The sequence below is a fragment of the Mus caroli genome, unplaced genomic scaffold, assembly GCF_978045245.1.
Source record: "Mus caroli unplaced genomic scaffold, Mus_caroli_1 scaffold_4, whole genome shotgun sequence".
In the NCBI taxonomy this organism is placed as follows: Eukaryota; Metazoa; Chordata; class Mammalia; order Rodentia; family Muridae; genus Mus; species Mus caroli.
In genome coordinates this window covers 94,793,420-94,818,309 of record NW_028227259.1, presented here as the reverse complement: position 1 = coordinate 94,818,309, position 24,890 = coordinate 94,793,420, and the positions used below count along the sequence as shown (strand labels likewise).

The 24,890-nt window shown below is 39.9% G+C and overlaps 1 protein-coding gene across 1 annotated transcript; it reads right to left on the bottom strand.

The window, feature by feature from the left end:
* Window positions 1-2,684: 2,684 nt before the first annotated feature.
* Ereg (epiregulin) lies at window positions 2,685-24,890 on the bottom strand. Its single transcript, XM_085836369.1, has 5 exons — window positions 24,815-24,890; window positions 5,924-6,010; window positions 4,258-4,381; window positions 3,600-3,749; window positions 2,685-2,766 (listed from the first exon to the last, which is right to left on the bottom strand). The coding sequence occupies exons 1-5, from the start codon at window positions 24,888-24,890 to the stop codon at window positions 2,685-2,687; spliced, it is 519 nt and encodes a 172-aa protein (XP_085692495.1).

Below are 24,890 nucleotides of genomic sequence, written 5' to 3'. Positions count from 1 at the left end.
AACTTTAGTGACAAATACAGAGCATGATGTCCTTGGTCACAGAGTGGATCTACTGGACTATGAGGTAGTCTTGATGGGAGTCTGTAAGTTATACAATTATGCATCTGGGATTGCTTTGGTTCTCAGTATAGTGTGTATACTACCCTTGTTGATGTCCCTGTGTATGTATACACAATATAATGAGAAATCTGTGTATGAACTGGTTGTAATCTTTTTTAGGCTTGCTTAACATAATCTTCACTAGAACAATGAGTTTTGAAAACATGTTCACCCTACACCAGCAAGTTCCATCATCTTTTTGCATTATTCGTATGTTTTTAGGGGATGATAGGTGTATCCCAAAGTAGTGTTTGCTGGACATGTGTAAGGCTCTGACTTTTATTCCCAGCTTTGAGGTCAAAACAACAATAGCAAAAAAGATACAGAGATGTAAATTGTTCCTGAGTTCTTTAAAAACATATTTAAAAATACACAATGCTACCCCAAGCTTCTTGCATCTAGTTATGTGGTATGCCCAGGAATGCTCATAGCAGACCATGAGCATTATACCATATAATATACCAATATACCAATATCTAAAAGCCCTTTTTTCAGCTTCTGTAGAGTAACTGGATGAGTTTTAGCCCAGTTCTTGAAAAGCTTTAAACCTTTGTCTGGAGACGCTAAGGTCACTGGAAACAAGCTAGTGTTTCCTTCACCCAGTTGATGTCATTGGGCTTTCAAAATGTGCACTCACACAGGATGCTGACTGTCCTTCAGCCAAATCAAATGGCAAAGAAATATACTTTTTAGATCTCACTGACCTTCATTCCACTTTGTCCTTTTAAACATGAGTGTGCTGGTTACTACAGAAACAAAGAGCTGTCATTCTGCAAAGACTGGAGCTTGTGTGTGCCCAAGTAAGTGCACCAGAATGCCTTGTGAGCTGCTTATTCAATCTTTCCCTCATAGCAAGGCCAGGGCTTTGGATGATAGCTGTGTGAACCTTCCAGGGATTTCCATGACTGGCTCCATGGAGCATCAATGATTGGTCCCTTGGCACTTTAGAGGCCAGAGGCAACTCCTGATCTTTTTGTTACCTAAACATATGCCAGGAAAAAGGTGGAGGAAGGATTGGCCCTCCCTGACCTGGTATGTGTTCCAGGGAGATTCCACCTAAGGCTGATAATTTGGCGGGGCAGCCTCCAGGAAAAGGTGTTCTAGCAGTGGCTCTCAAGGTAACTGCACGGAATCCTGTCAGTGACTCACGAAGACCTGCAGGCTGAGAGTGGAGGCCAGCCTTCTGTCTTTCCACAAAAGCAAACAAAGGACAGAGAAATGGGACAGGCTTCTCTTTAGTTCCCATGGGTAGGGATAATGAAGTCTACATTTAAAAGCTTTCAAATGTGTTTCCCCTTTGGAAAAATAGATTGTGATTGATTTTTTTTTCCTGTATTTTCTTCACTTCCTGCATTAGGATATATGTTTTAAAATGTAGCTTTAAAATCTGAAATAAGATGTTGTCTGAACGGTGTATTGTAAAAAAAACAAACAAACAAACAAAAACAAAAACAAACAAACAAAAACAGAACAAAACAAAGAAAGAAAGAAAAACCATTTTGAATCTGGGCACAGTAATGTATGACTGTAGCCCAGGAGGTTACAGCAGGAGGGTTACCATGAGCTTGAGGCCAGTCTGGACTAGAGTGAGACTCCATGTTAAACAAACAAAACAACAACAAAACAACAACAAAAAGCAAAACCAAAAATCCTCTTGAGCATGAAATACAAAAGTACGTTTCCATATTAGACAAGATCTGGTTAGCGCCCTCCTGTATTTTAAAAATACAATTACTTTGATTTGGATTCTGCTTTAATGTTATAATTCTTCAGCAAATTCCCTATAAAAATAAATACTCTAAAATGGGGTTCAAATTTGTCTTCAGATGTGGATTTTCTGATTGATATTCAAAGCAACAACCTCACATGATACACTCTACATAGGTGGAGCAGCTAATGTTTGAGTGGGTTACCGTAGGGAACTGTCCTTTGTCCCCCTAGACACATCTGAACCCAATAGCAGAGATACTGAAGAGACATCTTGTCCAGGACTAGCTGGTTTGAAGCACACAAGTTATGTTTACCTCCTCTAAGTCCCATTGTTATTACTGTTTAATATATTCTAATAAAGTCAAAGCAATTATCACAGACATAAAAAGTAGAAAATAAATTACTTATGCAATTGATTTGACTATACTATGAGGCTCGCCAACCACTGTGCCAAGCCACAATTCAGTCAAGTCAATGATCACAGACACAAGAAGAAGAAAATAAATTACCGATGCAATGGATTTGACCATATCACTAAGCTCACAGGAATGTCACTTGCAGACACCTCCCGAGCCACAGATTGGGCATCGCTCTCTCTAAGCACTGCATCAGCTTAATGGACTTTGAAGCTTTTCAATAAAGCATCGTACTCAGGAAATTCTTACAAAAATATCAAATTTCTTTTGCTATTAAATATGTTACATATAATATATTAGGAAATATATTTCTGTCAAAAATAAAACACTTTCCAATTGTATTAAAAATATACAGTTATTGACCTAACACATGACCCAACATAAATATTATTAACATGACAAAATATTGACATCAGCCAGGCACACTGTGCATCCTTGTCCATAACTTGATGGCACTGTTCAGACTTGTGGCAGCACTGGGTCCCCTGAGGTCACTCTCTCGTATTCCTCCCTCGATTTTTTACTTTTTCGATTTTTGTACCTGTAAATAATCAGAAATGAAACAACACTGTAACTAACAGTTATAAAAACAAGCCCTGAAATAAATACATAGACTCCAGGAGCTTATGTAAAATGCCCAGACAGAGTAGGTTTGGGTCAGGTAATGGGTAAAGCAAGAAAGCAAGAGAATGGTGTCCCATTGTCCAACCGTTTAGGTAAGAAATGGACATGGTGACACAGTTAACACTGTAAAAGTGTTTCTCCCAGGGCTTGACATGGGCATAAAGCTGAGAAATGACAGGAGTGACGCTCCAGCATCTTTCTCTATCAGTTTCTCTCACCTGTATTAAGTTCTGGTACATATAGTGAGGAAGGCATTATCATCAGAGAGCTGCCTAGCACAAAATCTAAACAATGACTTTCTGGGGAAAAAAATCTCTACAATTTGTACCAACTTCAAACTAATAAAAATAATCTGCAAACACTTTTATTAACACTATTATTCTAGTATTCTCAATTTCACAGGTCCAGTCAAAGTAAAAACCTTGACAATCTTTAGTTATATTTCTTTTTAGTTATCATTTTGTAATAATACCACTCACTGTAAGGGGAGAACCCTAATTATTATAGGATGAGAATTTCTGTCTGTATGTTATGAATAAATTATGTTCCCTACTTGAGTTTTACATGCACATAGGCAGGAAGTAGAGGTCAGTGACCGAATGAAACCCCGGTGCTATGCAGCAAAACATCTTTGCTAGTAAGACAACGCAGATTCCACTTTGTTCCTCTCATACTAAGTTTACATTTTAACCAGTTGATAGATCTGTGTTTTGGTAATTAAAAAAAAGGCTATAAAACTAACTGGCTTACCATCTGCAGAAATAGTATATGCATCCAGCGGTTATGATGAGAAACAGGAAAATGAGAATCACTGTCAATGCAACGTATTCTTTGCTCAAGGGTTGGTGAACAGTTAGAAAGAAGTGTTCACATCGCAGACCAGTGTAGCCCACTTCACATCTAAAAGAGAACAACAGCAAAGAAAACCAATTATTTTAAAACGAGATCATGCTATGAGTTAGCATTACAAGAACTAAGTCCCCACTGCAATATAAGAAACCAGGATGATTTGTTAAAAGTTATAAAAATGAATTCAAAAATGGAATGCAGAGTTAACTCAATATTAGTAAACTAGCTCTACACAGCATCTAGTTCAAACTATAGCAGCAAAAGGACAATGGGTGTAGCTGCTGAGGTACTGGTCGTCTAGAATTTCATATATATGCATATATGGATATGCCATTGTAATGAGGGGAGGCATGTGAATTTCCCCTCGTTCTTATCTACCCCAAAGTATCTGTCCAGACTGAAACAGTCTACTTGTTTCCTAATTTTGAAGAAGTAATAAAAATTTTAATAGTATCTATAAAATACGTTTCAACAGCCCATAGAATCTATTAACTACAGAAGAGGCGAGGAAAGTGCAGGGTTCAGAACTGTCATTGCATGCTCAGTTTGGTCACTTCACCTGCAGTATTTCTCACTCATGTCCACCACGTAGATGCAATGGCCATGCAAGCAGTAGCCGTCCATGTCAGGACTACACTTTGTAATCAGCACTTGAGCCACACGGGGATCGTCTTCCATCTGAACTGTGAAAGGAATGGAAAGTTTAATGACTTGTGTTCAGGGACTCTGGCTGTATAGCTATCCTTTCTCTAAGCAACTTCAGCAGACAGGTCAGGGGTTAACAGTGGAGAATTTTCAGGGCGAAGGCATTACTCAACTTATCACATTTCCCACAGCCAATAAACAAACACCCGAACATACAATAAATAGGCTAAACAAAATGAATTTTGAGGATATAATTCTCAAAAGTCAGACAGGCAGGTAGGCAGACACACACACACACACCCTCCATGCTTGGATCATTCCCTTCCCCCAGGTAAAACTTGTCTTTTGTTTGCTTGTTTTCTGAAGTCCCCAAGCAATTCTGAAATTCCTTACTTAAAAAAAATAATTAAATTATGAGTTGAAAACATTAATTAGTTCAGGAGAGTTTAATTCTAAAATAAGCCTTGGTTGGATGTATATTTCCAAATCATTGAGATTATCAACCAAGAAACCACTCTTGAACATCTCTTGAATGGATACCTGACCATGAACTAGACAAATTTTGAAATAGAGAGTCTTCTAAGAAAATACAGCAGTTAATGTAAGAGTTTTTATTATTTATGATGGAGGCAATGTAGGTCCATTGGCAGAGCATGTGTCTAGAATGCACAAAGTCTAAGTTCAATCCATACCACCATTTGAACTGGATATAGTGGTACCTTCCCTACTGCCGAGGTAGGTACAGAATGGTTCAAGGTTAGCCTCACCTACATAGGTGTTTGAAGCCAGCCTGGGAAACATGAGATCTGTCGATCTGATCTGTCTCATGTGTGTGTGTGTGTGTGTGTGTGTATGAATAAAGAAAACAATGATTTACCTAAAGTATTTAGAAAATTCTCCAAAGAAAGCATTCCTGCCCAAATAACTACCCATAAAAATCAAAACAAATCAAACAAGCAAACCAGTGATGGAAGGAGATTGACAAAATTCCAGAAACCTTGGTGGCAATGGACAAGAAAGAAGTAGAAAACCTAGAACCATTCTTTGGATTTAGTATTTCACTCAGAGCAAAGCACGGAGAGTTAGTTCTCCTGGCCTATGTTGCCCATGGGGGATCAATGGCTGTCTATCATTCACCTTTGTATTTCTACCTTAACATAGTGCTGATCACACTAGGCACTCTATGGATGCTTCCTGAGACCTATGGCTGAAACAGAAGGGGAGTATTCATTCCTCTTTCATGGCACATCTACCAAGAGAGAACATGTTGTGTATGGAGTTTGCATTTTCCTGTTCTTCATAGGATCTGGCCCTTCAAATCTTTTCCAATAGTAGCTTTATACTCAATATGATTTGTTTTGGTTTCCATGCTTCCAAAACCCAAATCTTTATAACTACATGCCTGATCTTTCTCCCCTTCTTATTCCTTCATGTAATTTCTCCAGATTTCTAATTAATTGTTAGGTTAAAATGGATAAGGCAGGTGTCTCTTCCTAGTGCTTCATTAGCATGTATTTATATTGACATTTTATTTGAAAATGTGTACAAGTTTGATGTCACTTTCATGACCATAGACTTACCTAAGGCTGTACAATTATCCTCGAATTCTCCTGGGATACATGATGGGATCACGGTTGTGCTGATAACTGCTTGTAGAAGGTGGGAACCTAGTTATGGAAGAAAATCAAATATGCAATTAGTGCTGCGAGGAAAGCAACTTTCGTTACAGTTCTGCATGTCTTTGGGATGTATTGGAATTTTTGTTTTAAGAAGTTAGTTCATCAAAGTGATGACAGACTGTTAAGGAAACAGTCATATAATTCGCAAAATATAATCTAGATAAAATGAGAATATTGTTGCCCCTTTTGGTTCATGTGGACAAGCTCCAGCATTGTCTACATACAGTGAACTTACAGATACCCAGGTCCCTTTCACAAAGCAGCATAGGATTTGTCCATAACTTGAATTTGTCTTCTAGTGTAACCTAAATCATCTCCAGGTTACATCCTAAACCTAATACAATGTAGATGCTATATGGTATCTGTTGGACTGTGTTGTTATGTTCAGGACAGTCAGTATTCTCCAGTATTTTGAACCCATGGATACAGGAGGACCATGTGTGGGTCTTATCTAGTCCTGGAAGAAGCTGCTGAAGTATGCCAAGCTGTGCAAGCCCTAGCGACCAGTCTTTGTCAGCACAGCGAACTTCCAAACAACTGCCTCATTCAGTAAAAAGATAAACGGTAGAAATTAGGCATCAGAATGACTCAGACCACTTCTGAATTGTATGGGGAACATAATAAGAAGAGCCTTTTACTTCTATACGCATCCACACAAGAGCATTTCACCTCTCTTGTTTCACCTTTGTGTGTTTGAACACCCATCTTTTTTCTGAACTGTAGGAGTTACTATTATAGAGTCAAGAGCTGTGCTAGCAGTAACAGGCGCAAGGGGCTGACCTCATAGGTGCACTGCTTGGAGATACCGTTCTGCTCATTTTATCTATGCTATCTCACTTTATGCTGTCAAAGGTGCTAAGGAAGAAACTATTAATTCCATCAGACATACAAGAACTGAGCATGCGGAGTTTAAACAACTTCCCCTGGTGATGCACATTACATGGGCCACAGGACAGAATTTGGAAATGGGTAGTAATATTGAATGTGATGATTATCCCATGGAACACACTACAGAAGCTGATGCATAATTTACATCACCTCAAAAGGAATGGGGAAATGAGAATGTCATGAGAAAACCTGAGCACAGTAACTCTCTTCCCCAACTCTCAATTGTTCTTACAGACTTTTCAGGAGACTGAATGGATTCTTCTCTCCCCCCACCCCACCCCCGGAACACCAGATTTATCAGAGATTCCCATAAATATTCCAGTCAACCTCTAGCCTGTAGTTTGAATGAACTATCCAGTTTGAATGAACTGGTTTATAGTAAGAGTATAAATCTCTATAATTTGTCATTTAAATACATCATTTAATCCATAGGGAAAAGGTGATTTTTCTCCTTGATCAGAGGAACTTTGGGCTTACTAATCAGACTGCACATGAGGGTGTTCTAAACATCAAGACACAGATCGACATCAAGTACAACCTCATGGTTCCTACTCCCTACCATGTTTCAAACTGGACCCAACTCAAGACCTAAAGACTCAGTTTTATATTCTCCCATTGGTTTGGAAACCTTGAAAGTTGTAAATCAGTGGCCTGCCACCTTCCTAACGCTGAGATCATTTAATGCGGTTCCTCCCGTTGTGGTGACCCCCAACCATAAAATTATGTTTGCTGTTACTTCATAACTGTAATTTTGCTACTGTTATGAATTACAATATAACTATCTGATATGCAGACAGCTGATAGGAGGTGACCCTATGAAAGGGTCATTATCCCTCCAAAGGGGTCATGACCCACAGGTCAAGAACCACTCATCGAGAAGCATCTGCTCCCTGGCCATGCTTCTCCAATCAACATGGATTGCTTTGATAGGCCAAAGTTAATCTTTCTTAAATGACTGAAAAGAAAACAAAACAGAGAGAGAGAGAGAGAGAGAGAGAGAGAGAGAGAGAGAGAGAGAGAAAGAAAGAAAAAAGAAAGAAAGAAAGAAAGAAAGAAAGAAAGAAAGAAAGAAAGAAAGAAAGAAAGAAAGAAAGAAAGAGAAAGAAGGACCAAAGTCTTTGTACTGTCAGTTCAAAGATGAAAACTGTTTTCACATAGTTGCAGAATGAAGTGTATGAATTGGAGGAGGAGCTGGAGTCTCGTCCACATTACTTTCATTCCATTTCTTGATAGTTTTACCATGCACTGTACTGAAGACCCCTTTAACCTAGACAGTCTCCTCAACAAAAACTGGACTTCTGACTGTGTGTGATTTTATCCTTAACACTCCCCCACCCCACCCCACCCCCACACACAATCAGCTCTTCCCTGTTATTCCTGGAGGAGACATTTCAATTCTCAATCCAGGAAAGTACCTTTTTTTTGGGGGGGGGGGCTGGGACACGAGTTTCTCTATCCAAGCGCACCATCCTTTATTTAGAAGTCACACAGACAAGAAAGGTGCTGATGTTAAGATGAGTATGCCCTGCTTAAGACTGCTGTCAAATGCTACCTGTCCCTGCTGTAAGCTGCAGCTGATCCCAACCGGTGCTCTGTACTGTTCCATTGTTGTTTATTACGGCTTTGATAAGTTATTAGTTCATCTTCTATTATAAGCTTTGAATTGCTTAGGCCGTGGGTGAAATATTTGTCTTTGTACATTGTAGTGTTTAGCCTAGGGTGTGCACCTCCTGGAACACTAGCCTTCCCTGGCCTGGGATGCTCGTGTGGAGACGGTTCATTGGTTGGGCAGTTTCTGTGTGACTTGCTGTGGTAATCCACCAGCCAAACAGTTTACAGATGAAATCGTAAATAATTATGTTAAAGTGGGAGATCATGCCAGTGATTGACAAAAGTGAGTCTAAATCATCTATCTCCATATACAGGTGTGCCTGACACAGGACTTCGGAACGTTGAATGGAGGGATGAATGTGGTAATTAGGAGATTGAAAAGCCCACCCACAGAGAACTGTGATATCAATGCCTGTCACTTTTGCAAAGTGTTGAGTAGTAGACTGAAAGCACTGCCCATGGTTGGTAAGCATTCTGTCACTAGCTACAATCACAGCCCAGTAGTCATTGTTTTAAGTTGTACAGGGAGGGAATATACCCTAGTGTCATGTCCATATAGTTCCTTAAGTTTTTAAGTCTTAAGTTTTTCATGATTTTAGTGGGTTTGTGTATAACAATCTGTGGTTCAATTGTAAATATTTTATTTAAGGTTTTCTTTCCTTATAATGAACTCCTGCTAAAAAAGTCATACACTGGGTTAAACACTTTGGATCATGCCTGTGTTAAAATCAGATGTAATGACAATTCCTGGTTACTAAGATTCTGATGAAGTCTATGCAAGGTGACAGAGGTAGATGGTCTATAAATGCAAACTTGTGCTTAGAATTTCAACTTCACCCCAAAAAGCAAAGGCCAAAACCACTTGAAGACTATTATCTGGGTCATAGCCCCAAGTGGGTTTAAGAATTTAATGTTCTCTCTTCATCTCCCCGTCACATTTTGGAGACTGCATTTCAGTGAAATCTCAAACACACCAGCAGGAAATGGAACCACTGACTCACAGGATGCAATTCGCCTCTTCCCCATGAGTCAGGGCCCAACCTACACCCTTAAGCAATGATGGGGACCGTGCGTGTGCGTGGGAGAGTCTGAGTGCTGTCGCCGGAATGGGGATAGCCCTGATAGCCGGGAGCCCTGGAGTGCTAGGACCTGTTTGACCAATAGTCAGGCAGAATACCTGACATACAAAATTTTCTCATTGCCTACAGTTTCTTCTGACCTGCTTCCTAGTGAGGACAGAGGGGCTCACAGAGACCAAAGGAGAGGAAATTGGGATTCTGGGACTGAAGGGATGGCCAAGTCAGCAAAACATCCCCAAGCCTCAGGAAGGAAAAAATAAATAGATAAAAAAATATTAAAAAATTCAAATAAAAAAGGCTTCTTTAAAAAGCAATCAAGCAAATGAAAATGGTCTAAAATAAATGATATTAGTGAATGAGAGGCATTCACCTTCTTTTTCCAATGAAATCTTGTAGAATATTTTAGACCAAAAAAGCAGTATTTGCCTGGCCCAATAGGGTAGGCAAATCTGCTTTGAATCCTTCCCAAGGTCACACCAGCTGGCCTGCCCTGGAGCTATTTGGTTTGCCATTTTCTTCCAAGGTGGGGTTATAGAATTTCTTGATAGCAGTTGATCTATTGGATCTTGTGCACTTAGAAAAAGTGAAGGAAAAATTCTGTTCATATGGAACCCACCAACAGAATAGTTTGCAGATGAAATCGTATAAGAAGATATGAAAATGTGAGATTGCACCAGTGAATCTGTCCAACCATGTCATGAAAGGATCTGTTTTCTGTCCTGTACAGTGACAATCTGTATTTCAGAGAATATGTGTGTATATTCTTATGCTTTATATATACTTGAGCATCATATAGATAACTGAAAAAACTTCATTTGAAATGAAACATCACAAGTGATTGATACAATACAGATATCCAGATGTTTGTTTTAATTTTGAGTTTTAAGAGGTCCAAGAAATTTTCCTTGGCAAGTGGCAAGGAAGGATTTAATATAACATCCCTTCCAATGATATGCATTAACCTTTACTCCATAGTATCAGTAGGAGCTTCTAAACCATACCCTAAAGTGTTTTTACATTTGAGATATCTTGTGATACAGTGCTAAAGGAAAACGCTGAGGAAAAATTATATATTTTCCATAATGAGGGAGAATCTGAAGAACTCTTGTATTTGGGGTAAAATATTAGTCTTGGTGTCCAGGAACTTTATGACTTAGAATTCTAAAGATGACCTACAGTTCTCCTACAAGCTGAGAATGCATCTGTAGAGTATTACTTTAACTCTATTGGAATCTTTCCTTGAGACAGTTTAACATGGGGGGATACTTTTTACAGCCTTGTGTAAATGTGTGTCCTTCTTTCTGGCTTCTACTTTTGTTGATTCAAACTGAACATGTAAACATCTAATTTTGAACAAGAAGCTCCATAAAGGATCAACAGCTGGATTCTAGTGTTGTTGTTTGGGGTCTTTTTACTGTAGTCACAGTGATGACTGTAGTCATGATGATGACTGAAGCTTTGACTATTTTGTGACATTTCTTCCAGCATTTACTTTCACTGTACATGCTGGAGGCCAAACATGAATCTTTTCACAAGGATAAAGTTTTAATCAGTGAACACACGCAGGCCCTCACACAAGAAAATGACTATAGATGATGTCATCTAAGCACCCTTTGATATTGTTTTAAAAGACAAGTTCTCTCTATGCAGCCGAGGCCAGTCTCAAATTTTCAAACATCCTCTCACTCTAACTGTTCCTGGAAATACAGGCATGTGCTATTACGTTGTCATGAATGGGTCATTTTAAAAACTTGAAGATAACTTATTTTCACCCAGAGCAGTTACATACTATAGAGCACATATCAAGAGGTACTCAAGTCTTCCCTTTCATGAAGATGTAGTTTGTGAATATATAGCTTTGGTTTGCATTGAAGAATTAGACTTCAGTGAGAGGCACATACACAAGAAGGGTTTAGCTAGAAGAAGAAGAAAAGGAAGAAGAAGGAGAAGAAGAAGAAGAAGAAGAAGAAGAAGAAGAAGAAGAAGAAGAAGAAGAAGAAGAAGAAGAAGAAGAAGAAGAAGAAGTCAGCTCATCTCATACTTCTTTCTAGTTGGTTACATGAATGAAATATTTATTCAATACATATCTATTGAGCACTTTCTATTTGTGAAGCTTTGAACATGATGGAAAAAGACATAGTTCTCATCCTTCATAGATTCAATGGAGTTCTACACGTAGGGTGAGAATGAAGAAAACAGACTACATGAAGAATGGTAAGGATTCAGTCAGAACACACCAGGGTTACAGGACCTGTGTGTGTGCAGGAAGCAGGCAGGACATCCCATTTGTGCGTGAATGGATAAAGGGTGGACTTTCTAAGTGATTGGATTTGAATCTGAACATCGTACATCACCTTTATGTGTGCATGGGTTCTGGAAGGAGCTGATGAAGCCCGTTTGGAAATCAAATGAGATATTATTGTATAAATGGGACCTTTTTACATGTTCCAAAGAAATAATATGGAGCAAAAACAAGAAACCTGGGGAACAATTAGGCTGACAGAAATGGTCAAGGAAAGAGAAAAATAAATTGGAGGGAATGGGCAAGTTTAGCATTGTGAATGGCAGAAGAGTAACAAGAGGAGCAGGGGGTCAGCTGTGCAATGTCTGAAGAAACAGGCATTGCTAAGCTTATAGGTTTTGTGATGCTGACATTAAACAGGACTTTGCTCATGTTAGGCAAACATTCTCTCATGGAACCCCCAACGATGACTCTTAAAACACTAGAAGTGGTACCCAGGCCCCCACTACTATGAACATCTTGGTAATTCAACCTGTGAATTAAGGGAGACAATAAAAGCATAGCTGCATATGTATCGAAAGATGGCCTAGTCGGCCATCACTGGAAAGAGAGGCCCATTGGACTTGCAAACTTTATATGCCCCAATATAGGGGAATGCCAGGGTCAAAAGAATGGGAATGGGTGGGTAGGGAAGTGGGGGGCGCTATAGGGGACTTTTGGGATAGCATTGGAAATGTAACTGAGGAAAATATGTAATAAAAATATTAAAAATTAAAAAAAAAGCATATGTTCAATCAGTGGTTCTCAACCAGGGCTAATTTTATCAGCCAAGGATGTTTGAAGAGGTCTGGAGAAGTTTCTAATTGTCACAGTGGGAGTTGCTACTGTCATCTAGCAGCTAGAATCCTGGTTTGCTGCTAAGCACCCTGCTGTGCTCAGGCCAGCCCACCACAGAGAACTAACCCATTCATGGCTAAAGTGTCAGTGCCAAATATCCTGCACCAGGCTCCTGAGATATGGGCTCCAGGTCTGGCTCAGTCCATTTATTTTATCTCCCTGCTAAGAAATTCCTTACCTCTAGAAACAGAGAGCAGTGAGAGAGGTCAGATGGAGGGAGGTGCAGGGTTTGAATTAAATGACTCCTCATTCTCCTACTGGTTATCCATCATTCCTTCTCCTCACTATGCAATATCCACCCCCTCCTTTTCTCTTCTGCCTCTCTGTCCCTGCCTCTCTCACTCTCTTTGCCTCCCTACCTCCCTCCCCCTCCCCTCTCTCTCCATCTCCCTTTTACTCTTCCTTTCCTCACTCTTTCCCACTACACACACACACACACACACACACACAGAGAGAGAGAGAGAGAGAGAGAGAGAGAGAGAGAGAGAGAGAGTACAGGAAATACACAAAGTTGGGTAAGTATAACCTCAGTGAATAGTCTATAACCAGAGAGTCAGGCATACAGGGGTGGGAGATTAAATGGGCACTGACCATAGGATTTTTCAAAATCTGTCAATTAATTTCAAGATATCTTTTGTCTCAGGTGCACTGGTCAAAGAAAAATGTATTGATGAGAAATGAATAAGGTTTTAATCTAGTTATGAATCCAGCCAACACGGATATTTAACATAAACTGTTACTTCCTTACGCCCCCACTGGTTCTGTTTAGATACAGACTTATTCTTAGGTATGATGTGAATAGCCCCAGAGAAAGAGGTTGGCTCAATGGTGGTATGGCGTGTGTGCTTCATCACTAAGCCTTTCAATTACAAACTATAAAGTCCTGATACCCAATAAATGTGTATGTATACACAAGCCTGTGTGTCAGTAACTTCCATATCTCATATTTTTAATTCATAATTTTGACCTAAGAGTCAGTAACCTTTTTTCAGAACAAATGTCAGATGATCTTGAGTATTAGAAATAGCATGCTAGTTAATGAAATCATTACTTTAACCTAGAATGCAACTGAACCTTTATCAGCTCTCTAGCTAGACCAGACGTACACCAATGGTATCACCAGAGGACACAAAGTCTTTTGCATTACCTCATTAAAAATAAAAATGTCCCAGGATTGCATTGGCATACCAAGGCTGTCAGGTGGCTCCTCTCTAAGATTCTTGCCTGTCACAGCTTTGGGGAACCTTCCATTGTCTTCCAGTGGAATGCTCCCAACAGCAATTATAGCCACATTAATAGACAATTTACATAAGCCTATATTTAGAGTACAAATGAGGAAGGCACACCTCAATGTGTGGTCTCTTAAGAAAGGACGCCTACCTTCTGCCTCTCTACAGAGAATAGAAGATTCATAAAACTGGCAAGAAAATTAACAATTACATAAAGACACAAGGAACAGAAATGTAAGATACTCTCTTCCTGACTACCTTAGTTGATATATATTTTGGAAAGTAAGAGAAATAAGAGATTCTGCCAGCTTCAATGACTACTTCATAATGAAGCTCATGTCAGAGATCTATATGAATAAAATTAAACCTTCTAGGTCAAAATCATAAATTATAAACGTGATATGAAAGCTATTGAATTGACACAAGCTTGTGTGCACATACACATCATACACATATACATACATGTGTGCATGCATACATATATGCATACATACTATGAATATTATATTTAAAAGTCAACTAATTTAGCCCAGGTTGAAAGGATAGATAAGTGTTTTTTTTCCTCTGTCTGGTTTGGCTCCAGAAGTGAGCCCACATTGAGTAGGTTCCATTTCCAGGACAGTCCTAGTTAACTCTGGAGTTTCTCTATTAGAACCTGTTCTTTTGACTTCCCTTTTGCCTTTGAACCCAATGACTACTGACACCTGCTGAAGAGTGGCCTTGAACTTTGTCTTTTGGCCCTAGTCTACTAGTCTTTCTAAGGTATTTGATATTGCTGAGTCTTAGTGTCTGCATTGACCAAAAGTACACCATTATATCTGGCTTTATTCAGTGATTATTCAAGGATAAAATGGGGTGATAGGGTTTAAGATGCTTAACACAAAACATGGCCAGCCCACAGCAGGCATTTGGTAATAGCTGCTTTTTGTCTTGCCTCCTGGATTTGGATTCCAGTGCCAAACTGGACACCCCAATTATCTAAGCTGCTCAAGTGTCGAGACAATGCAAAAGGCACCTGGGGTATGGGTCAAAATTCAGACAGGAGAGTCCCTTCAGCATGCCTTCTTCCCAGGTGTGTCATCTCAGGTTATGCCAACAGTCTGGCAGATCATAAACTCCCAGGGTCAATAGAAGGCAACCCTGCCGTCTCACTGAGATTCTGCTTCTCGTAGTTTTGAGAAAGATCATTTACTCTGCTTAATTCTTTCACCATGTAATGAAGCCACACCAAATTGGCTGTGGAGATGCCACTCATGAATATCCTCAAAACCCCATTTGAACAGGAATGAGAATTTCTGACCTCAGCTCAGGCCTCACTACACATAGCTGCCAACTGCAGAGCTCAAAATTAAAAAAAAAAAAAAACAAAAAGTCTCACCCTCTCTCTGATCTCACAAGATCAGAAGGGACAAGACAGCTGTACACTTACCGATTATTCAGAAAACCATTCATAGCTGAGCTATGTCCACCCTTTTACTTTTAATGCTCATTTAACTAAAAATGCTAGTCAACTTAGACCTGGCCTCTCCCAACTTACCATGTTTTGTCTGGGAACGTGGGTTGGTTTCCTTGTACACAAAACAAGAGCATGGATCTCAAACTTTTGCAAATGTAATAGTAGTGAAATGGCTGTATGTAGTAACTACTTGAGACTGCATACATTAGGGATGGGAAGTCTCTCAGAATCATAAATGCACAGGCATTCCACAAAAGCAATAAAAGTATGCGTAAGTCTAAATTATCACTTTCCTTAGAGGGGCAAAGTCTGATTTCTAGGCAATCTTTTCTTTAAGGAGGAGTATAAATTCCAATATCAAGTGGCTCTTTCTTTCTTTCTTTCTTTCTTTCTTTCTTTCTTTCTTTCTTTCTTTCTTTCTTTCTTTCTTTCTTTCTTTCTTTCTTTCTCCTTCTCTATGCTTTGGACTGAAACAATAAGACCTGCCTACATACCAGGCTATAAAGATACAACCTAGAACTCCAAACAGGAACTTTTCTAGTGACAAGAAGGATCTCAACAGACTGGGAGAACAGAAACTGACCTAGCTCATTTGGAATCGGGCTTGGCGCCTGATGAAACAGGTGAACTGTAATTAAGGACTGCAATAAAGGAGTTAAGCACTTTCATGACAACAAAAACACACACAGCACACCCCGCACTAGGCGGCTAGCAACCCCATTATTCACAGACTCTTGCTATCCCACATTAGCATATCCACTGAGATGCACAGAATAGACAGTTGCATTGTCCGAATACACCTTGTAAGTGGAAAAACAAAGTCACTCCACCACTGTGACCTTTAGGTTCATGCCTAACTTGAGGAAGACTGTCACCGTTTGGAGTTTATCCTTTTCAGAGACCTTAAACTAAACACAGTGAAGCCACATTGCTTAAAATTGCTCTTCTAGCAAGGCATTCTTAGCTCATTTTTGACAGAAACCACAGATCCAGTTTCTACTTGGGTTCTTGCCCTTAAACGTGTAATCTCTAAGTATGCATAGTATGTACTTCATTAGGGTTCCCAACCCCTGTAAGGCGTGTCAAAATCATAATTTAACTGTCGCATCCTGCACAGGAAGTGTCTCAGTGAAATTTGTCTCATTGCAAGTTTAAGAAGAATGTTGGATTGATAACTTTTATTTCCTTATTAAAACGTTCATCTATTGGGAAAGTTTATATATAAGTCTTAAATCATCTGGCACTTAAGAAATTAGGGACAATTGGTTAAACAAAATAAATCGAGAGAGAGAGAGAGAGAGAGAGAGAGAGAGAGAGAGAGAGAGAGAGAGAGAAACTTTGCAAATAATGGGATTCCTACATTCGTGCCCCTGTCCACAAGAGCTAACTCATTTCAAACAAGAAAACTATCCATAAAACAAACAAAAACCTCTCTAAACTACCCATCTTTAAGCCTGGGAGGCAGGGGCTGCTGGGGAAAGCGGCAGGTGAGAAGTTTGTTGGCAGTTGCTTCCTGGACCTGACCAGGTAGCCTTGAACCCAGCAGCCCTGCTGGAGCAGCCACATTCCAGAGCCCCCTGGTTGTAAACCGGTCCTTTGCACAAAGGTCTCTAGCAGGCTGAAGCAATCTCTTCCTGCCCCACCCCAAGAAAGTAAATCATCTATCAGAGATACTGTCCATACCTTTGGGGTTCTAGAACTGCCTCATTTTCAAAAGAAGGGGGGGGGGGGGAAGAAAACCTTTTAAACTTTAAAAAAAATTTTTCAGTAAAATTGATATTAATTCATGCATAACATAAGCTAGTCATGAATTTATTGACAAAACGCAACTTCAACCGACCAAGTCGCACCATCCCGCACTTCCCCAGCCCCGCCAGTGGGAAAGACAGACTCACAGACGACATCCTCTTAGACTGAGCGCACTTTAACAACTCCATACTTGTCCTATGACAAATGCACCGCGCCTTCCTCCCCCTCTTCTCCTCTTGGGGGCGTCGAGGGCTTACCTAGACAAAGCAGCGGCAAGACCCAAGAGGCAGGGAGCGTCTCCATCCTTCTATCTAGGTGCAGCTTGCGGAGTGCGCGGCGGCCGGCAGGAGCAAGGTGCCTGTGGCTGAGTTGGAACCGAGCTGATCCAGGTACCAGAGCCCACCAAGTCGCTGTGACTCTGAGCAGCCAGGCAAGTGAGCTGAACTACCCGGCGCGGCGCAGCGACCTTTATAAGTCTGGGGAGGTGCTTAGGCACGCGAGGACTTACTAGCGGGTTGTCCAGGGTTTCCTAATGCCACCCCCCGGGGGGAGGAGTGGTGGCCAGCGGAGGACTGGCCAGATGTCATCCTCCCTCTCAGAAACACCTGAGAGGAGGGTTTCAGGAATGAATGTCCTTCTAGTGTGGCTACTCCCCAAATTTTTCCATCCTCCCTGTCTTCGGACTCAAGCCCCGAGGAGGTGGGGAGCTTGGACCAGATGGGTTGGTTTGCTCTATGGGGTCATCTGCCGGGTAGTGGGTGGCTTTAGTTGCTGTGGGTGACTGTTGTAGTCAGGGCTGTGTTTCCAGCGCATACTTTTGGAGAGTTGAGTTGCCAACTCAGGCCGGAATAACTCCCTGTTTGGGAACATACTTGAAGCATGTCACTGGCTCCAGAGCTCTCTGCTCCTATTCAAATGCCCGGAAATGCCTTTCACCCTCACGCCTTCCTTCTCAGCCCCTCAGCTTGCAATGTGATTCAGACATTTATCACCTCAAAGTCTTGTAATTATGAAGAAAGCCCTATATTGTTTGTCCGTTCTGTCCTATTTGCTATCTATTGGCAAATTTTTTGAGTTAACAACTACAAACACTGCCTTAATCCAGCACTCCTTGCTACAACTTTCGAGTTCTCTGTGCCTGTCTCAAATGCAAACTGAACCTGTCCTTACCTGAGCTCGCACTAGTTTGTCAGACAAATTGGCTAACCACCTCACCATTTCTGCTTCTTCGCAGTTTCCTCACATTGCTGATGGAGTCATACTTGGGAGAAAGGCTGCCTTTTATGAGGAACTTGGCGAATTAGTCTATTTAGCGTGGTTCTCGGGGCCTGGGATGTGTGAGTCCACAGGGATCTCCTCTGGTTTGAGATACCTTTTCCCTTGATTCATAGAATCTAGATTAGGCCCTGCGCTTCTGGTTGAATGACTGTGTATGCTTTGATTTTTATTTATAAGTCTGGTTTTCATGTCTGTACAGACATAGGGGTTTTTCCTCCCTCTGGGTTTTAGTTACAATCCTCTGGAGAGATCAGGAATAGTCAATTTAACACACAAAGAGATTGGGATGGAAAATGGAATCTGAACAATTTTAGCCTAATACATTTGTTGATTTTCTAGCTCAAATTAGAAAATGGATTGTTTATAAATTCTTTTTTCCTGTTATTCTCTCTCCCTTAAGTCAAGGTCTTTGAGTGTCCGCACATTTTGTTGTTGGAAAGAAATACTGCATTCTTTTCATGGTGAAGATTTAAACATTTGAATGGAAATCCTTGAATAGCCTGCTCAGTCTTTCTACCCTGGCTCATGGGTGAAGGAGACTTAAGACTAGTTAATTATTGGAGAAGATAAAGGGCGTGTTAACACAGTGCCTAGAAGGTCAGTGCTCCCTGAAAATTCCCACTCTTACCTGCAAATGCCCACTCCTAAGGGGTACTCGGTAGTTAATCAATATTTACAAGTCCAGGGAAATCCAGGGACAATAGATTACAGGTAAGCAAGGTTTCTCTGTTGACTCCAAACTGTTGAAAGGGCAGATGGTAAGGAGCTTCACAGTGATTTTTTTATGTGTGTGTGTGTGTGTGTGTGTGTGTGTGTGTCTGTCTGTCTGTCTGTCTGTCTGTCTGTCTGTCTGTGTAGCAATGGCTAGAGCTGAGTAATATAACATTGGTAATGGGTTGTAGCTCTGTGGGCCACTTATAGGAGTCATACATTTGGTAAACCAGAATAAGGAAAAAGAGACGGTTACAAATTAGAGCTGAAAATAAAAATAGCTCAAGTGCCTGAGGAATAAAAGCAAAAGAATGGGTCATCGGCTGGAGTCATCAGCCTTCCATGGTGACTTGGGCAGGTACTTGCAATAAGTGAAAGAGAGGAGAGGGGTCCTTGCTCACTCGCTCACTCTGGTTCCTGCCTTCTTTCATTAGATGGAGTGCTGTGCCTTCTGTTCATAAAACAAAATAAAGGGATGGAGTAGGAGAGTAACAGGGCCATACTGACAGCAGGCAGCAAAGGGCCAGCTCTGGCACCATCCGTAGTCAAGACAGATTTTCACTCTGTGACTGATGCCTGCATGAGGGGAAAATTCCTCACACGTCTCTTAAACATTTCCACAGCACATGCCCTTTAGCCGGCTGGCTTCTAACACAGTGTGAGGAAATCTTTTCTTTACTGGGTCTGTGTTTACTCAATTTTGTAGCCATTACTTCTCCAGCGTGACTCCACCATGACACATCAGGAGAGGTTTGCTGCTGCCTCCGCAAAATAGTATTCTGTATTTAAAAAAAAAAAGGAACAATTTTCATTCATTGTTCACTTTATACATAGTATAAGGTACAATCATAATTCCCTTTAAAGGCAGAAACATGTTTGAGTGACTGCTGAACAGTTGGAGAATAAAATAAATTTATAATTTTCCAACTAGAAGATGACGCTAAAGCATCAGCCCGATCAGCAATCCCCAATTTGACACAAATGTGAAATTATTTTAAGGAGATTAGTAGTCTTAAGTGGTTAGTATATACAAATTACATATGCATGTTTAATATTACTTAAATGTGACATTGAATTTTTACTGTGACTAGTAAGTATATTCAGTCTTTAAAAGACACTGAGTTCATTGTGGCATTGTAGCATGTGCTTTTAGTATCATGCTTGTTCATACTTTCATACATGTCTTTTCCTCTTCTACCCTCTCTCAATTCCTTCCTAACCCCGGTAACTCCTTTCCTGCAAACCTCTTTTTCACACTTCTGTTTATATGTTTTATTTTGTGACTCACTGGGCCTGCGTGACTTTACTCAATCTAATTTTTTTCCCAGCTCCATCCACTTACCTGCCGATAGATAAGATTCTGTGGTGCATATATGACATATTTTCAGTATTCATTCATCAGTTGATGAATATATAGGCTGCTTCCATTTCCCAGCTTGTGTGAGTACAGCAGCATTGAACATGAATATTCAGGTATCTCTGTAGTATAATATTGTGTGTGTGTGTGTGCATGTAGGTGTCTGTGTGTGTGTCTCCTGTATGTGTATGTATGTGCCTGTGTGTAGCTATTATGTGTGTGTTTGTGTGTGTGCATGTCACTGTCTGTGTGTATCTCATGTATGTGTGTATGTCTGTGTCTGTCTGTGTAGCCATTACATGTGTGTGTGCTTGCATGTATCTGCCTGTATGTCTCTTGTGTGTTTGTGTGTGCATGTAGATATGTGTGTGTATGTATGTATGTGTATGTGTGTGTGTGTGTGTGTGTACCCATTATATGTGTGTGTGTGTGTGTGCATGCAGGTGCCTGTATGTCTCCTGTGTGTTTGTGTATGTGTGTGCATGTAGGTGTCTGTGTGTGTCTCGTGTGTGTGTGTGTGTGTGTATGTGTGTATGTGTGTGTGTGTGTATAGCCATTACATGCCAGGGCAGCATGGCTGTTTCATGAGTTAGTCTGATTTTCTGATAAGCCTCCAGAATATATTGATATTCTGCACTGAACTACACTAGTCTCTGTTCCCACTGGCATTGCATAAAGGTTCTCCATTCCCATCCAAATCAGCATGGTATTATTTGTTTTCCTAATGATTGCCATTCTGACTGAGATGAGAAGGGATCTTAGAATGGTTTTAAATGCTGGCTAATGATATTGAAATTTTAAGTGTTCTCTAGTCATTCCTATTTATTCTTTTGAAGCCTCTTTGTCCACTCACATAGTTCATTTTCCTACTGAGTTATTTTTTTATTAATGTTTACTTTTTTAGTTAGTTTCATACTCTGGCCATTAATCCTCAGTCCAGGACATAGCTTCCAAAGATCGCCCACCCCGACCCCTACCCTCACTTCCTTGCGGCTGCTTCTTCTCTAGACTCTGCTGGACAGAGGCATCTTGGTTTTATAAGAGTTTGCTTGTTAGTTATTTGTCTTAGTTCCAGAGAAATTTTTCTACCAATGGGGTTGAGGCAGTTGATGGACTCACTGCAAAAATCTACCAGAAACTCAAGTACAACACCAATACTGCTCAACTATTACCTAAAGTAGCAAAGGAAAGAAGGCTTCGAAACTCTTATGAAGCCAGCATTATACTGATATCAAAGCCAAGTAAAGACAAAAAAGTATAAAAGAAGGAAAAAAGATAACTTTACACCATGATCTTCCTGCTAAATACAGATATATATCCGGGAATTTCTCAATAAAATGCTCACAAACCTGGGTAAGAAGATCATTCATCATGATCAAGTTGGCTCAAAAGCCAATAAATATAATTTGTCACATAAATGAACTGAAAGACAAAAATCACATGATCATCTCAATAGTAACAGAAAAAGTCTTAGATAAAATTCAATATTCCTTCATGACAAAAGTCATAGAGAAACTAAGAATGGAGTAAAGATTCCTCAACATAATAAAGACTGCATATGTCAAAGCTATCAACACATTATAATAAATGGAAACGAACCCAAAACATTGCCACCAAGATGAGGAAGAAGACTCAGAAAGGTATCCACTTTCTTCACTTGTTGATTATAGTGCTTGGGGTCTTAGTGCAACAAGAGAGAAACAGAATGAATATAAAAATGAATACAAATGGAATAGAATAGGCCATCCACATATACATTCATGAAGCAACAGCTGCCACTTTTTGACAAAGATACTAAAAATATACATGGGAGAGAGAATGACATCTTCAACAAATGCTACTGGGAATTCTGGATATCAACACACATGAGAATGAAACTAGATCATAACCTCATTCTTAGTACAAAATTCAACTCCAAATGGATTATGGACCTCAGTATAAGATCAAATCATAGTGACAATTTTGGAATTTTGGTTTCTTTAAAAAACACAGAAATATTATAAAATGTGTATTTTATTTAATCCCAGGTGTGGGGATATGGGACTGCTTCCGGTTGTCCACAGAAGCTCATTATGATTTTCCTGGTGCTCTAGCAGGGGAGTGATTTTGCCAGAGGCAGATAGTTCCTTCAATTGTGTGGTGTTAGAATTCTGGGGACTTTTCAGGGGGTATATAAATGTAGGGCCCCGAGGGTTGTTGTGTTGTTGGTTGTTAGTTCATTGCTGTTGGTTGAGGTTTGTTAAGTAGTTGCACTCAAAGAGAAAACAGCAAAAAGAAAAATTTAGATATCCTGATGGCAAAGATCAAACTTGCCTCAAGGAGCTTGCTGCTTAGAGTCAGCAGAAAGTAGTCTAACCATACTGTTGGCCCCTTCCTCCCACTCCTGACTTCATTCAAGTATCTCTTTCCTTTCCCCTCCACTCTTTTCCCTCTACTATCTGGAGTTAGAGGTTTGAAAGGGTGGAAGGAAAGGGGTGGAGAAGGGTAGAAGAAAGAAGAACCCAAAAAGTAGCAAAAGACCAGCTACATCTGATAGTTAAAAGCTGCTAAAGGAAAAGTAGGGAAGGTGCTTGGACATGAAGGTACTGGAGAGAGACTTTCTGAATAGGACTCAGGTAATGCAGGAAATAAAACCAACCATCAATGACTGTTATCATGTATTGAAGAACTCAGTATACAACAGACATGTGTCCACTCTGGAAGAAGATGCCAAAATAATTATTTCATACTAAGCAAGAGTTTCTCAAACTTAGAAAACTTTGTAATTCTTCTCCCTGAAATTGGTGCCTGTATGTATATTTGCACATATATATGGAGGGCGATTGGTGGGGAAGTAGTACATTTTTAGAGTGAGTATTTTGTGTACTAAAGAACCTGGGTCCCACTCCTGAGCACATGAAGTAACTAACTAAACTCAGTAACTAAAGTAAGGCACTCATGAATACACAGAAGTGTTCAATATTAATTAGTTAATATTCAAAATACAAGGTCCATGATCTTTGTGGGACAGTCAACTCTTTCTCTTCTTCTTCCTCTTCTTCTTCTTCTTCCTCTTCTTCTTCTTCTTCTTCTCTCTCTCTCTCTCTCTCTCTCTCTCTCTCTCTCTCTCTCTCTCTCTCTCTCTCTCGATCTCCTATGTAGCCTGTTTGTCTTAAAACTCTCTATGTAGACCATACTGGACTTGAACTCACATAAATCTGCCTACTCTGCCTCCCAAGTTCTGGAACTAAAGGCTTTTCACCACATCCAGTTCAGTTTTATATTCCCACAAATGATCAGCAGTCAATAATGTTGTTTAGGCAAATCTCTCATAGATTTGATTTAGCACCTCTTGATTAAATGTTTCCATAATGGTGTTGTAATAATAGGTACACCCTGAATCTCCCAAACCTTTAACCCTGTTACACACCAAATAAAGAAAAGCCCATGTTTTCATGGTCAGGAAAAAGAAGAGGAGAGAACAATCAATAAATACAACCATGTTATTCTTCACTGCATCAGCCATTGTTGCACATTATGGTAGAGAATTGTATCTTTCATGGAAACCAGTTATTGAGTTGATTTTAGAACTCAGAAAGGAACATTTCTTTTCAATATATATTGAAGTAGAAAATGTAAAGCCAAAAAACTTTTTAAAGTAACTGAATGATAATCTGTATTTTCTCATTGTTTCATCTGGTAACTTATAAGATTTCCTTTTAGAAGGCTCCTAAGACATTCACAGTTGTAGATTCTGCTTGAGTGTATAGTGGATAATGTAGATGGCCATAAATAGATCGAATGAGGGAACTGATGAAAAAAATAATTATCATGGCTTCATTTATCCTTACAACTGAAAGAAGATATTTATTCTGTAAACTAGACATGCCAAATGATAAGATTATCCAGCATTCATAAGTCACATTTTATAACTCATGTGTTTCTATTTGTTCTTTTAAAAACTCCAAGAATTATTTTTATTTCCATTTTACAAACAAATCAAAAGAAAGATTAAGAATGTTTCTCAAACTAGACTTAATTGGGCATGACTGTAATCCCAGGACTTGAGAGACAGAGGCAGGAGGACAGCCCTGAGTTTTAGGCAAGTTTGGTTTAAATAGGGAGTTCCAGGCAAGCTAGGACTACATAAGAACACTACATTTCAAAGAAGTAGAGACAGGGAAGAGGTAGGAGAGAGAGTGAGAGGGGAGGGAGATTAGGGACAGTGAGGTTTGTCCTAGGTTTTTGACTCATAAACTACAAAGATGACATTGAAGCCAGCAGCCAAGTTCCAGCACCCACCATCAGCCTCTAACCTGTTCCATTTATGAACTTGATGTTCAGGGTTGGCTTCTGTATATGAGGCTGCCCTGTGTTTTCCTTGCACTCCAT

Coding starts and splice junctions, on each gene's coding strand:
- Ereg (XM_085836369.1), bottom strand. CDS start 24,890: ATGGAGTGCAAGGAAAACACAGGGCAGCCTCATATACAGAAGCCAACC. Junction 4,382..5,923: donor GGATAATTGTACAGCCTTAG/GTAAGTCTATGG, acceptor TTCCTTTCACAG/TTCAGATGGAAGACGATCCC. Junction 2,767..3,599: donor ATATACTATTTCTGCAGATG/GTAAGCCAGTTA, acceptor GATTATTTACAG/GTACAAAAATCGAAAAAGTA.